The 14,393-nt window shown below is 38.3% G+C and overlaps 3 protein-coding genes across 4 annotated transcripts in view; all 3 read right to left on the bottom strand.

Annotated features, from left to right (window-relative positions):
* Positions 293 to 1,982, bottom strand: LOC18782453 (peroxisomal and mitochondrial division factor 2). Its single transcript, XM_007215629.2, has 2 exons — positions 1,769 to 1,982; positions 293 to 1,579 (listed from the first exon to the last, which is right to left on the bottom strand). The coding sequence occupies exon 2, from the start codon at positions 1,569 to 1,571 to the stop codon at positions 609 to 611; it is 963 nt and encodes a 320-aa protein (XP_007215691.1). The 5' UTR covers positions 1,572 to 1,579; positions 1,769 to 1,982; the 3' UTR covers positions 293 to 608.
* Positions 5,055 to 5,969, bottom strand: LOC18782365 (transcription factor PAR1). The gene has a single exon (XM_007216284.2). The coding sequence runs from the start codon at positions 5,818 to 5,820 to the stop codon at positions 5,395 to 5,397; it is 426 nt and encodes a 141-aa protein (XP_007216346.1). The 5' UTR covers positions 5,821 to 5,969; the 3' UTR covers positions 5,055 to 5,394.
* The window catches only part of LOC18782993 (mitogen-activated protein kinase 20), a 5,902-nt gene continuing 344 nt past the window's right edge, over positions 8,836 to 14,393 (bottom strand). The window contains exons 1-10 of one of the 2 annotated variants that reach the window (XM_007216912.2): positions 14,021 to 14,385; positions 12,363 to 12,771; positions 11,920 to 12,047; positions 11,737 to 11,796; positions 11,140 to 11,289; positions 10,866 to 11,021; positions 10,478 to 10,689; positions 10,267 to 10,368; positions 9,715 to 9,881; positions 8,836 to 9,624 (exon numbers count right to left, since the gene is read on the bottom strand). In XM_007216912.2, coding sequence (XP_007216974.1) covers positions 9,176 to 9,624; positions 9,715 to 9,881; positions 10,267 to 10,368; positions 10,478 to 10,689; positions 10,866 to 11,021; positions 11,140 to 11,289; positions 11,737 to 11,796; positions 11,920 to 12,047; positions 12,363 to 12,771; positions 14,021 to 14,044 — 1,857 coding nt within the window. In that variant the 5' untranslated portion in view covers positions 14,045 to 14,385 and the 3' untranslated portion in view covers positions 8,836 to 9,175. Of the gene's footprint in view, positions 9,625 to 9,714; positions 9,882 to 10,266; positions 10,369 to 10,477; positions 10,690 to 10,865; positions 11,022 to 11,139; positions 11,290 to 11,736; positions 11,797 to 11,919; positions 12,048 to 12,362; positions 12,772 to 14,020; positions 14,386 to 14,393 lie in introns of those variants that run through there. The other variant, XM_020559460.1, reaches the window with a different exon arrangement.

The raw sequence follows: 14,393 nt of genomic DNA on the forward strand, positions 1-14,393 counted from the left end.
CCCCCCCCCCCCCACCCAAAGCACCACACTAAGTGGGCAAAAAATAAACAAAAATGAAAAGGGGGGCGCAACAAGGCACTAAATTAGAAACAACAGGTGACCAAGGCTATGATCACTGATGGGTTACCGGCTTGGCTCTGATTACAGAACAATTTTTTATCAAAACCTACTAAGTAGCATTTTAAGGAAAGCACCAACAAGGCAATTGGACAATCTTAGTAAAAGTGATGCGAGATATAAAAAACGATTAAACAGAATTAGAATATACGTGCTACAAGTACAACATCAAATAATAAGTAAAAAATCTTGATACTGCATTTGGGTTATTCAAGCAATTCAAAATACAGTATAGACGATAGTGGAAGTATATTAAATCTGCAAAACTATATATATGAAGTTTTTTTCCAACCAAGCAAGTAAAAGCTAAACAGCAAAGCATCCCAAAATGATTGAGGTAACATGACAACCATAGGCTCATAATAAAAAAACCAAAAAGCCAACAAAAAAAGCATTTCTAACAAAATTGTAACATGCTCTTAATCAATAAACCCTAACCTCTAGCTTTAAACCTGCCCGGACTTTTTCTCTATAGCCGCATCGCAATCCAATCACCTAGGCCTTAGATACAACACATAGACGGCAGCAGCTGCCACGGCAACAATGGCACCAGTAGACCCTGCAACAACTGGCAAGCTCAATCCCTTTGGACCCGTCTCTCCGCCTTCCAAAATCTCCTTCATTTCATCCACAGTCCCATTAATGGCCCCAACAGTCCTCTCCCTCAATCCATTAATAACCTTGTTAGCCTCCACCACATCCTTCTGCAATTGTCCCATCTTCAGTTCCACGGCTCTGCACTTGTCCTCCGATTCCCTCAATGCCGCCTCGACATCGAGAGTCTCCTTCACTTTCTTCCCCAATTCAACACCGTTCTTAGTGATCACCGACTCCAATTCCTCAATTTTCTTCTTGAACAAACTAAGCTCATTCTCTTTCTCATCAAGTCTCTCCCTCATCTCCTCCTCAACCCTAATTCTCTTGCTCTTCTCCTCAGTTTCCTTCACTTCCAAAACCCCAATCTTCCTCTCCAATTCCCTAACCCACTTCTCGCTCTCAGCTTTGGCCTTCTTCAGGCTCTCAAGCTCTTTCTCCAATCTATCAATTTTCGCTCCTTTCTCTCCCAAAACACGCTTCAGCTCCGCAACTTCGTTATTCGCCTCCTCCACTTCGGCCATCGCCGAGATCAGTTCTTGTTGGAGCCTCGATACCTCAGTCTCAAGCTCCATCGCTCTATTCGCAACCGATTCCAGAACATTTTTTCCCTCGTCGTTCCGTTCGATCTCCAACTCCATCTCCCGGAGCTTCTCCTTCGTGTCCTTCTCGCCTCTCTTCAACTTCTCGATCTCCGTCGTCAGTTCCTTGATTTTCTCATTGCTTTCTTTGTTATCGCGCTCCAACTGCAGCTTCTCCCGCTCCAAACCCTCGATCTTCCGGCCCATTTCCGCCGTCTGATCGGCATCGTAGAAGGCCTCAGTATCGTCGACGATTTCAACCGTCTTCTCGTCTGCCATGTCTAAACCTACACGCGCACGCACACACACAAGAACAGAAGCCAATCACAACCAGAAAATCGAAAATGCAAAATGCAAATTTCAAAATCGCATAAATAAGTTTCATCTATCAATTTTCTTGCAGTTTCAAACGAAAACGAGAATAATAGGACTTCAATTCTTCAAAGAAATAGGAATAGTATGAGAGAAAACCAAACCCGAAAGCAATCAGCAATGGTGCTTCTACTGATGAGGTGATCTGCGTGGGACGAGAGTGTTCCGAGTAAACAGGGCCAGATGAGGGTGACGAGCCTTTAGGGTTTCTACTTCTTACAAATTTCCATTACCCTTCTCCGTCTTCTTTTTCCCTAGAATTACAGGAGGCATCGAATCTAATCAGTGATGAGGAACGGACGGCTGAGAGTCGTCGATGGTGCGGTGCACGAGCTAAAAGTTGTGGGACCCGTCCCTTTCTGATTTTGCTGATGATTTAAACCACTTGGCGGGTGGTGGGCAAGTGGATTTTGATTGTTGGGCTGGATTTGAAATAAACATCTAGCCCAAACTTGTCTCTGGATACTCATCTTCAATCTTTCAAATTTGTAATATTCTTTCGGGAGATTTTAAAAAAAGTTAAAGGAGAGAGAAAATATTTAAAAGAAATTAAAATGGACAAAATTGTCCTTATTTATTTTTGAATTTTTTAAGTAATCATTTATATTTGCATGTCTTTGATTTGAAAATTAAGATGTTTTTTTGTTTTTTTTGAAAAAACTTTGGCTTTTCCCAAAATTGAAAGTTTTTGTGTGGATAAAACCTAAATTTACTTATTCTTTTTGGGCACCCAATAAATATTTACAAAATCTCAACCCTACCCTTCATTTGAAACTCTTGACCAAAAAAAAAAACCCTTCATTTGAAACTTATTTAACAAAGTTGGAACAATTGCAATGATTGGCCGCACAATCACCATGGCGGCCAGCGAGGTCACTCACTCACCTTCTTTCTTCCTCCATTTTTTTTTATTTTTTAATTTTGTACCTAGAGTTTTCAATTTTTTCAAAAATATTTTATTATTTAGAGTTTTAAAATTTGAGACATTCTAGATAATATGTTGCCTGCATCGCTTATGCGTGTGCGTGTGTAATTCCTGACTGTTGATGAGAAGTTTGGTGAGTCGTATAATGAGCAATTATCTCCTGCGAGGACTCAATTGTTAGTTAGAACACCCTTGATTTCGAAAAGCGGGTTCACTTAAAATTGTCACTAGACGATAAAGCAAGCATGAACCACCTTAGTAGTAACTCACGTGCGCATGTATTATTTTTGACTGTTAATACATGTGAGGTGCACCTATCGTTAATGGTCAAAACTCGTCACGTAAGCTACTAACCTTAACAAAATTCTTTCATAGAATCTCTATCCAACAAATGAGGGCCTATCTTTTAAGCCATCGGATGTAGGGGGAGAGGCCCATTGTGCAGTCTAATTATTGTCGGCAGCAAAAACACCCCACCCAAGCCCCAATCTCATGTCATTCTCGGCCAAGCCCCAAGCAAAATGGAATGAAACATAAAGCACGGAGGAGGCAGGGAGATGATAGATGAAACATAAGAGAATGGGCAACAACGTCTGCAGTATTTTATTTGGTCGCTTTAACTTAAAAAAAGAAAAAAATTCGAAATTCCAAGTTTGACAGCCTTTTTTTCAGTTTTTGTTTGCATGATATAGCGAGCAAGCACCTTAACAAATACCATGAATGTTCCATGAGGGAGGACCACACCTGCCATTGGCGATGCGATCCATCGGCAGAGTGCTTTTCTTTCAGACAAGGCCACTTTTCCTTTGTTTCTTCTTCTTATCTATTTCTTAAATTCATCAGTCTTGAGTGCAACTCTACTCAACCAACATGCACATTAACAGTCCACACATGCATGCACCCGTTGGACACAGTGGTTTCCAACTACCCATAAACTTTTGCCTCCCAAGTGGTGCAGTGCAATGCCTTTATGGTCGTCTCAACTTTTTTTCAAATTAGTGGTATTTCTCTCGTCAGTATTGAAAGACGTCTCAAGTTTAAAATTTAAGATCTAGATCTTCAGTCTTGAACGATTATATTTCATTTTGACGGTGCTCGTAATTTAATGGGAGTAGTCTAATTAATTGTAATAGTTAGTCAACTTAGTTTAATTGAACACTTCAAGTGTGACCTAATTACGTCTGGTGAGTCGGATTGAGTTGTACTATTTCAATTAAATTTGATAAATATCATGATCGTTGTTTGATTAACTTATAAATGTTGGAATTGAACCACAATCAACATATATTGTGTTTTAAGACTCATATGAACTGGTTTGAATTCAACTCTAATTATATTCAAGGCAAACCACCAAACGAGAGTGGGGCATGAAGAGTAGAAGGGTTTATGATTAGATATATTATGTTGGGTGAGATCGATTTAACTGATGACCTATTTTAGTTCTAAAGCCCTCTTGGGCTTAGTTCTGGGGACAAGATCAGGTATAGAGAAGAAGTAACGGTTTGATTTGATTTGATCATATGTTGCCAATAACCAAATGTCAAAAAGGGGAAATCCAGTTAGGTACTTTGACTAAACAAAGTATCATTAGACTTGCCAAGTCGAAGTCAAACATTGGAAGGTTGCACAAAGCCACAAGCGACGACATCACCAAGTGTGTCAAAATAAATCACGGCTCAACATCGTGGGTGACCAAAATAATCTTATCATGCATGATTCAAATTAGGCTTACAAAGAAAAATGTCAAAATAAATCAAAACCACTTAACTAATTGATGTTATTAATGCATACAATGTGCCTATCATCGGTTGGTTTTTCTCAATTAAAAATTTCTTCTGTTTTTTCTTTATCATCGGTTATATACAATGTATATATCTCTTTCATCACGTCACGTAATATGTAATGTAATGAGTGAAATAAAGTCGTAATAGTTTCAAACTCGTGGAGAGAATAAATTAAAAATTACGCATCAGTTATCCATTTATCTCCACATGGTTACCTTTTCTCTTTCTACTTTAACGCATATGTAATGTGACATGAAAAAGCCTTCAACCTAGATATATTATTATTGCTTAAAATTTATATTCTTGTCTTGTTTTCCAATTGATATATTAAACTTTTTAAGGGGGTAATTAAGTCAAAATACCAATTAATTAAAAGCTACTTTTAGCCCTCATTAATAATGCTTCCGTATAAGATGCCAAAACCAGTACAGCATTAACGTTTAGTCACTGAGAGTAGCTCACTAACCACATGCTAAACCACCTCAATCTTTTTCATAAGACACTAACCATTAGTTTCCTAAGTATAATTAAACAATCCAAATAAAACAAGAGAGATCAGACACCACCAGATGCAGCAAAACTATCATTATCTAATCACAACTCCTAGCCTCTCAGATAATCAGATTTCTGAGCCTGCAGTGCCATGAAGTTCCTGCAAAATGCAGATGATCCAGGCATCGCTTAATAGAAAGAGACTGTATATATATATATATATGGAAAATAAAATTCATACATCGATGTATTAAAAAGGCATTATATCATTTCTTTAGTACTAGAGAACTTGATCTTTTCCTATCCATTAGTTCATTACAAAAATATGAAAAAATTAACATTATAAGGAGGAAAAATAAAGAAGAAGAAAAAAAATAAGCTACCCACTACTACCCAACAAAGAAAATTGAAAAAGAAAAAAAAGAGAGGACAAAAAAGAAGAAGAGATTTCATTGGTCTGTCATGGAACCATAATAAGAACCTTCCAAACTCCCAATCAGCAAGAGGCCATAATTAATCAATCAATCAATCAACCTCCAAACTTCCTCTTCTCTTTCTCCAAACCTTCAACAAAGCTTGCAAGAGCTTTCATGGCTTTGAGCTGACCCTGCAAGGCCATTATGTACCCAGCAGTCTCTTCAAACAGCTTGTCAACTCCAAGTGACTCCCCCCCTGGCACAATCCGCTGCAATGCCTCAATCTTCTTCTCCACCTCCTCCTCCTTGTCACCATCTTCTTCACCACCATTCTTTACATCACTGGGCTGATTAGTCTTCATGCACTCTTCCCTTCTCTGTTTTCGGGCTCTTCGTTGAGTAGACTCTGCTCTCAGTTGGTTAAAGCTGGATAAAGATTGATGCACTGCATTACCCATGTGAGATTTTTGCTGGGTTTTTCTTTGCTTTCTCTTGAATGTAGATTTGGAAACTTGGGTTTGAGTTTGAGCTTCCTCCATGAGTTTGAGGGGAGGAAGAACAGAGGAAGAAGTTGTTTGTGTGGGTCTGTGAGGGGCAGACAGAGAGAGAGAGAGAGAGAGAGAGAGAGAGAGAGAGAGAGAAAGGCAAAGGTGGGTTATGACTTTCTTTGTGAACTGAAGAGAGGAAGGAGGTGTGTATGAGGTTGGCGTTAAATTATTGTTGAGCTCCAGAAATGTCAATGCCAACGAAGCTTTGGCCCACTAGTTTTGGCTTCCCAATCCCTTGTTTTGGATTTGGACTCTAGTGCTTTTCTTCACCTATCTAACCAAGCGCGTTGTCCTGTTCATTAAGGTTTCGACACAAATGCCATGTAATCTATTTACATCATAAATGAATCATTTGACTAGTAGTGGCAGATACATGAATTTTTCTCGATCAAATAAAGTAAAGAAGTTCTTACACGTTTTTCAAAAGAATAAAATTCATAATAAACTAATAGTTGATTGCTTGTTCAATCTCTTAGAGGTGTTTTAACAGGCATTATACTATGTTCTTTACCTTAATTACTTGATCCTAACGCTAGCCTAGTAATTGAAAAAAACCAATGGAGAATAATTTGTTGAGTGCGGGCAACAACTCCCTCTCATCCCTGCTTAGGTTCACTTATGTTGACTAGTATGATACATGATAATTTCGTAATTGTCACGATTAATACGTTAACTAGTGTGATACATGATAATTTTTTAATTGTCACAGTTAAATTAGGTCTAAAATAAAATCGAATAAGATACTACCACATCTATTGAGATCTTCTGTTGTATATGAACAAATAAATATTGTTAATACCAATTAAAACCTAAATTTACTTAATAATAACGAGAGAAAAACATATGGGGGAAGGAAGAGGCGAACGCGCGGGAGGAGGGGTGGGAGGAGACTCTCCATGGGATCAGGTGTGGATAGGTTCATGTGAAATTACAGTATGGACTAGAGAGCAATGTCAATGGGCTCCACAGTAGAAAACAAAGGGAAAGAGAGAGCACATGCGATCACATGATTTTCTTGAACCTAACACCACCCATGTGCCTCAGTGCCTCCCTCTCTCCCTCTCTCCCTCTCTCCATTCCTACCTGTGATCTACATTACTAGCTTGGCATGGTTGCCAAGTGGCACTCCCATCGGGACCCACCTAGAGCCCCACAAAAAAAAAATCTCATATTTAAAAAATTTTATTTTTTAATTTATTTATAAATATTTAGTCTATAAATAATAAATCGGAGGTTGTAAATAATATTATTATGGGGAAGGAGTGGTGGTGTTTCCAAGGAGGAAACCAGCGGGTGGTTTTGGTCATTGGGATTGCGTTAGAGATTTGGTGTGTTGGGCATATGGGGCTCCATGGGATCAGAGCCACCCACCCAAAGCCAAACCCAAGTTCCCTTTCCCTTCTTCTCTTGTTGCTGTCACATTCACACACTACATTATATTTATACATATTATTATTTTATACTTTATTTATTATTATTCTAAATAAATATAATTAATTAATTAACATTTCTTGGATCACAATCGCAATCAGAAAAGAATCAGACCCTTCCCTCCCACCACCTTCTTCTTTCTTTCTCTTGGAGTTCTCTTCTACTTGCAATTCCTTTTCTTTTCTCTTTCCTTCTTTTTTGTGATCCGTACTCAAGTCAAGTACAAGGTTTTATAGGCCTGGTTGGGTGACCTAATGCAACTGGATTAGTACATTTTACTATTCATCAAACTAATCTAAAGACACTTCATCATTATTAAATCATTTTCGAGATGCTTATTGCGATTCTACTAGGTTGATGATTCGGCCGTTCACGTGCGTGTAAATAATTGGCAATCTTAACAAGGGTGGTGCTAAGGACAATCAGACGTTGGTTCAAGTAAATCCTACTCGTCTCAACAATATTAATCTAGGAGACACAAACTTCTTAGGATTGAAATGATAATTGAAACCACTGATTCTTAATGAGAAGTGCATGTGGTGAAGGAGGAGATGGTCCAGCTGATGGGGCTCATGGGGACAAAGCATACGTGCAAAGAGGGGTCCATGACTCCCAATATGGACAGAAAAGTAGGGTGAGGGAATTGAATAATGATGGCATGGAACTATGCGCACCCATCATAATAATTATAATCACAAGAGGAGAGAAGAGGAGAGAATTCATCATGCATGTGTAATGTACTGATGATGTGGGTGCATTTGTGTGTGAGTCAGAAACTGTCCGTTGCCTTCCCCTTCTTGCCTTGCCTTGTCTTGCCTTGTAGTTTGTTGCTGGATGGCCGTGGCTGCCAACTCATTTACTTCCCTACCTTTTTTCTATCACCAACTGTACGTATCTGTTTTTAGTGATCTTTCAACTTGGGCCTGATGCTTAGAGCATGCCTAGTCGTGAGACAAAAGGGTTACAGGTTAGATGTCATTTTGGCCTTTCAGGATGATAGCACGCATCAACTCTAGTCTTTTATAATTTAAGTCATTTACCAGTGAAGGGTTATTTCACCTGCATTAGACATGATCTGATGGTCCAAAAGAACTTAGCTCGAGTGGGCTCCTGTAAGGGTGAGCACAGTTCAGTTCAATTTTGGTTCATATGGTTCAATTCGACATATCTAATTTGATTCGGTTCATATCTTTAATTGGAAACAGAATCACCCAACATTACTAGTTTAGTTTGATTCGAGTTTAAAAAGGTAAGGACAACAAACCCAGCGAGATCGGAGCAGTCCAATTCAATTTTTGGGCTGTTCGACTTTTTTATAAAAATTCAAACCAAACCGTCGGTTCGGTACAATTCAGGCGTTGTTTTTCAATTTTTTCTGTCCTTCCCTTGTTGCTTGAATTCCATTACTACCATTAACATTCATTTTCTTAGACGAGTTTTAGTTACCTAAGTGCTACAACAAAAGGTAATCCTGTATGGTTGTAAGTTGTAACTTCTATACATATAGGTTTTTGTGTAATCAAGGCTGATCCTTAGGAGGCTCGAAGTAACAGCGTTGTATAAGGCCAACCGTGCTTTGCATGCAAGTTATGTTTAATGTTCATATGAACTCCACAAGCAGGTAAGGGGCAGAGAGTTTCGTTTTTTGAATTTGATTGTATAATTTTGCTTACATATAGTTTCTTGAAGCAAGATAAATGTACTCGTATCTAACATAACCACAGAAAGCTGGCTCTTTAAAGGAAAGCACCGACTGCCTCAATTCATCACAACCACCTTGGAGTGCTTATATCCATCCTCCCCTCGATGGAGCCCTTCCTGCCATGCATGAACTGTGCTCCATCTTCCTCCTCTGCCTCTGTATGAACTGCTTAATTATGCATCATTACCATGACCCAACTCGTTGAATGCTCGCCTAATACATCCTTTGCATGCCGAACTGAACAGTTCCAACCTTGCGGTGGGCTGCCGCAGTGGCAGCCGCAGCGCCAATCCCACCATATGGAGCCTTTGTCTGCAAGTAGTTTGTGTCAACAGCAATTCTGTCATCATGTTCCACCTTACTGACTCCCACCCGAGTCATAAAAAATGGGTTGGAGTCGATGCTAATAGCTACATCCGGTGCAACATTCGCTGCCATGCCACACTGTGCAGCTTGCTTGGCTTGTGAAGACAAGTCCCTCTCGACTTCCACTACAGACCTTTCTTGATTTCCAGCACCGGGTTTGCGATAACAATAAGCAGGAGGGACAGCCTGAGGAGGAAGTACTGAACTTCTAACTAGTGTCCTTCGATCGTAGGTATCTTTCATCATGTTTCCATTCTCATATTGTGCAACAGGTCCAACAACTCTTCCTGGTTTGGCTGGATAAGTAACCAAAATCCAGTTAAAACTAAATGGAAAAACAAGAAGCAAATGGATAGCTACAAATTCTTAAAAGTTATTGAGCGTACCCAAAGAAATTCTTTGTGGTGTTTGCATGGTTCTTGATAGATTTACATGAATTCCTTCATTGTCCCTTGAATTCTTGTATGCCTCTTCAGCATTTTTCTGATCTTTCAAGAATGCATAATTTTGTTGCTCTTTGGGAGGGACCGTATTTGAATGTACAATCGTGGACCTGTAAAGATTTAACGCATTTGAAATTATCATCTTAATCATTGACAATCTAATAAAAATCATACATGCAGCTTTCCTGGACATGGAAGAACAGTACAGGTCATAAGCGGAAGACATCCTAGCACTGTAAAAATGGGCAGAGGGATGAGCTCGACTAATTAGGGATCCCTGGCCAAACCTAACAAGGAGATGTCCCTCAAATAGGGATTGTTTGATATTAAAGGTCAGGCAGTAGCAGGACATTCCATAATGGAGCCCTTAGACAACAACTAACTTGCCTAATTTGCACTATCACCGTGATTACAATGTACCAGTACTTTGCATACACTGTTTTGATAGCGGCTTGTCAATATGTGAACAAATAAACACAAGGAACTAAATTTTACCTCGGAAGAGACACATGCTTTCGTTCAAGTGGAATAACTGGACCACTTTTACCACCATTTTCCTCAAGATGTGCAAACTGCTTTCTGAATTGATCAACAGCACTGTGTACAAATACACACAAACAGTCAGGGGAAAGATAGCAGCATAAAGGACCTTAATCAATCTACGCAACAATATTTGAATGTTATAAGCAACTATGGCTGGTTGAACCTTGGATAGAGGAAATTAGTTCTCTCGGTTCCGTTTATGTAGTCTTTTAGCAATTGAGGATGGTACTCCAATATCTCCCGAAAAATTAGCTCCCGTATGTCCTCCTTTGTGACCCTTCGCCTTTCAAATTCAAACTCCATCTTTGTAATTGGCTGGCACGAAGGTTCTCTCTCAATTCTTGACAATCCTTTAAAGTAAGGATCAGCAAGTGCCTGGTAAAAACACAAAAGGCCAAATTCAACACATTTACTATCAAGTGACTAAATATCCACACTAGCTAGATTCATCACATATGATGCTTTCATTCCAGCAAATGGCTGGATATATGCATTGGCACACATATGGCATAATGCTAAGAAAGGAGATAGTCTATTACGGCATGACAAACCTCTTCGGCAGTTGGTCGGTCCTTAGGATCAAAGGCAAGCAATCTTTCCAAAAGTCGTAGTGCTAAAGGATCAGCATTCGGAAATTTTTGTGCTAATGACACAGGTTGCTTTTTCCTCATACTAGTTAAGTATCTCCTTGCCTTTTCATTTCGAACCTGCACTCAAATAAAGTAGTGGGTTGTGATTATGAGGACACAAACTTAAATACTTAATTAAAATAAAATAGCTAGTGCACCAGAATACATTGCATCAGAAAATACGGCTTTTCCATACCCGAGATATGGTATCTAATGACGGTGTCCCAAGCAGATCAGTCATCAAATCCAGCTGGTGAACAACATTCTTTCCAGGAAAAAGTGGCTTCCCTGTTAATACCTCAGCGAAGATGCAGCCTATACTCCATATATCAATCGCAGGTGTATACTGCATTCACATGAAATCGAAATTTAGTAGGTAGAGAAGAAAAAATACTTTTACTCGAGCACTAGAATCAAATTATAAAGTTAATTACAAGAACAATAGACATGCCACAACCTTGTAATATAAAACATAATATTGCCATAGTAAGTTATCGGTTTCCATTGAGGAAATAAGAGTATGTGCCATCTCTCCTCAACACCAGACAATAATATTACTTAATGTCACCATATCACATTGGCTATCCCCATGGAAAATACATGCTGCAATTTTGAAAATGCAACTGAAATAAATAGAGTGGAAGGTTGCATTTAGATGCACTAATCTTAGGCGAATGATAACATGGATTGACCGCTGAATTACTAAATTCAGATCAAACTACTCGTAAAACCTTGCCTTATTTAAGCTGTAATGAATTTTAAAATGTTTAAGGAACTCTATGTGAAGCTCTACCTTAGAGAAAAAGGATCCGCAAAGTTCTGGAGCTCTATACCATCTAGTTGCAACATAGTCCTGCAAATGTCCCATTAAAGGTGCAGAAGTATTAGTACTATTTTAAGATGTTGGAAAACATCCTCCAATTCTATGTGAAATAACTCTAGGATAGATAAACAAACAACATCACAGATTGAGTACCGTCCAAAATATTGTCGTGGGTGTATCATTGAATGCAACTCTTGCTAACCCAAAATCACAGATTTTTAGTTTACAATTTGCATTTGCCAATATGTTCTTCGGTTTTAAATCTCGATGGTAGACATTTGCTGCAGCCAATTAGGTAAGTATCAGATATGTTCACACATTCAGTGGGAAAAAAGATATTAAATAAAGAGGGGAGGGGGACGGGAAATATTGAGAGATACCCAAACACAAGAGTACAATCAAAAGGAAAAAAATACAGAACACACCCAATCAGCCACTAGATATACGATAGACCACAAGAACCTAAGTGCATGCATATGCACAAATAAGGGTCCTTATGGCAGGCAGTAAACCTAGCATGGTTTTGAATTATTATTTTTTCCCAAGTATAAAAGTACACAGGTAAGGCAGCAAAGAAATTAGAGAGAAGGATGTACCGGTGTGAATATACTTCAATGCACGAAGCAGCTGGTAAAGAAAGAACTGATAGTGCTCTCGTGTCAGGTCATCATTGGCTTTGATAACTTGATGAAGATCTGACTCCATGAGCTCAAAAACAACATAGATATCTTTAAAGTCTCTTCTAGAAGGCGGTAGCATAATGTGTTTAATTTCAACAATGTCGGGATGTCGTAGAAGTCTGAGAAGCTTTATCTCACGAAGAATACGAGCAGCATCAGATATATGTTCAAAAATGTCATGTATTTTTTTTATTGCCACTTTTTCACCCGTATGTGTGTCTATTGCTGAGCAAACAACACCATAGCTTCCTTTTCCAATAACTTCCTGAATTTTGTATCGATTGGCATCACCATAATCAGAGAAGAAGTCCATCTCAGTTTGATTCTGTTGCATTGAATCCCATTCAGATTAGAATACAGTATAAATCATGCACAGAGATACTGAAATATATACAATCATGAAGTATGATGCTATCACAACAGACATCAAGAAATGCTGACTAACAAAAGATAAATATGAACAAAGAGTACAACAAATAATTTTCAATGACAATGAGCACAGGAGTTTTATGCATTAATATACAAAAAAGTATGTGCACAAAAACATCAGACTGAAAAACAAAGGTACAAGAATACTTCCTACATATTTGATATATATAATGTGTCATAAGATACCATGCAACCAACACAATTAATACATATACCAAATTCTTACATTGCATGGGATCAATTCCGAAGAGGCTACCCTTTGTGTAGCCAACCTATATATTTGTTCTTATATGTTGCACTTTCCAGATTATATGATAATTTCAGTAACCATGACGAAACATTTTATCCCCCTTGTGATTTCTAAGTATTTTCTAATCAGAAACTTTAGGAACAACATTTAAAAGTCCTAGACATCAACTCCAAACAAATATAAAAAATGAAAAACAGAAAGCGCACAACAAATACCTCAAATTCCTACAACTATCCCAGCAGTTTCAGAAGTTGATGACGGGCAACGAAATTTGAAAACAATACAAAAAAATTGATCCAGAAAAGCAAGATAATTGAAAGGATCGGTCTGAGAGAAATATCATTTTAGTAGAGAGGAATCTACGCCTGAGATAGAAAGAAGAAAGAGAGCCATGAAATTGGCACATAATGATCTCAAAAGAGAAGCATACGCATTAAATTCATTGGATGGAATTCCAGAATAAGAATGAAAAGTCATATTTCAGGAAAATTCCCATTAACTTATGCCGTTATCCATTATGACTGTTATATTAAACAAGAACTGAATCTAATAGCAGTTAATCATAGATGGGAAAAATCAAAACCAATAATTATCAGCTAACATATGTCCCACTCCATCATCAGTCGAAAAAGCTCCATTTCAAAGCTCAATTTGCACAAAGATCTCAACTTTCACGATAAAGAATAAAAATACAAAATTTATGTAAATATTATTAAAAAATTCACAATATAATGAATCATATCACGATTCGTTACTTGCAAAACAATTGCACATAGAAAACGTTAGTTACACAGTTGCACATAAATAAAAAAATTGAAACTAACGGCAATTATTTTCACACAATTTCTGAAAGTCTATCACAAATTAAAAAACTGGAAAATTCAAGAAAAGGCACCTTCTTCAAGTGATCCTGCTGCATTTTTGTGTCAAACCCAGAACTCAAAATCTCGAAAAACTGAGCTAAAAAACTCTTATCAAGCTGAGATCAAGCACAAACAGAAAAAACCCAGGTCTCAAATTCCACAAAGACTCAGCCACATTTGCCCCACCTTCCTCTGCTCCTTATCACAAGCCCACAATCCCACCTTATTCTCAATCCCAACTTCACCCAGCATAGAACCCACACAACCAAATCCCTCATGCACTCCTCGAATTCCGATTCCAATTCCAAAACCTCACGCGCTGAACAAAAGCAATTAGGCAGCCCACCAACTACCACCATAAAGCACCCAACACACAAAGCGTTAACATTTCCAATATAGATACGG

The sequence above is a fragment of the Prunus persica genome, chromosome G3, assembly GCF_000346465.2.
Source record: "Prunus persica cultivar Lovell chromosome G3, Prunus_persica_NCBIv2, whole genome shotgun sequence".
Lineage (NCBI taxonomy): Eukaryota > Viridiplantae > Streptophyta > Magnoliopsida > Rosales > Rosaceae > Prunus > Prunus persica.

Coding starts and splice junctions, on each gene's coding strand:
- LOC18782453 (XM_007215629.2), bottom strand. CDS start 1,571: ATGGCAGACGAGAAGACGGTTGAAATCGTCGACGATACTGAGGCCTTC.
- LOC18782365 (XM_007216284.2), bottom strand. CDS start 5,820: ATGGAGGAAGCTCAAACTCAAACCCAAGTTTCCAAATCTACATTCAAG.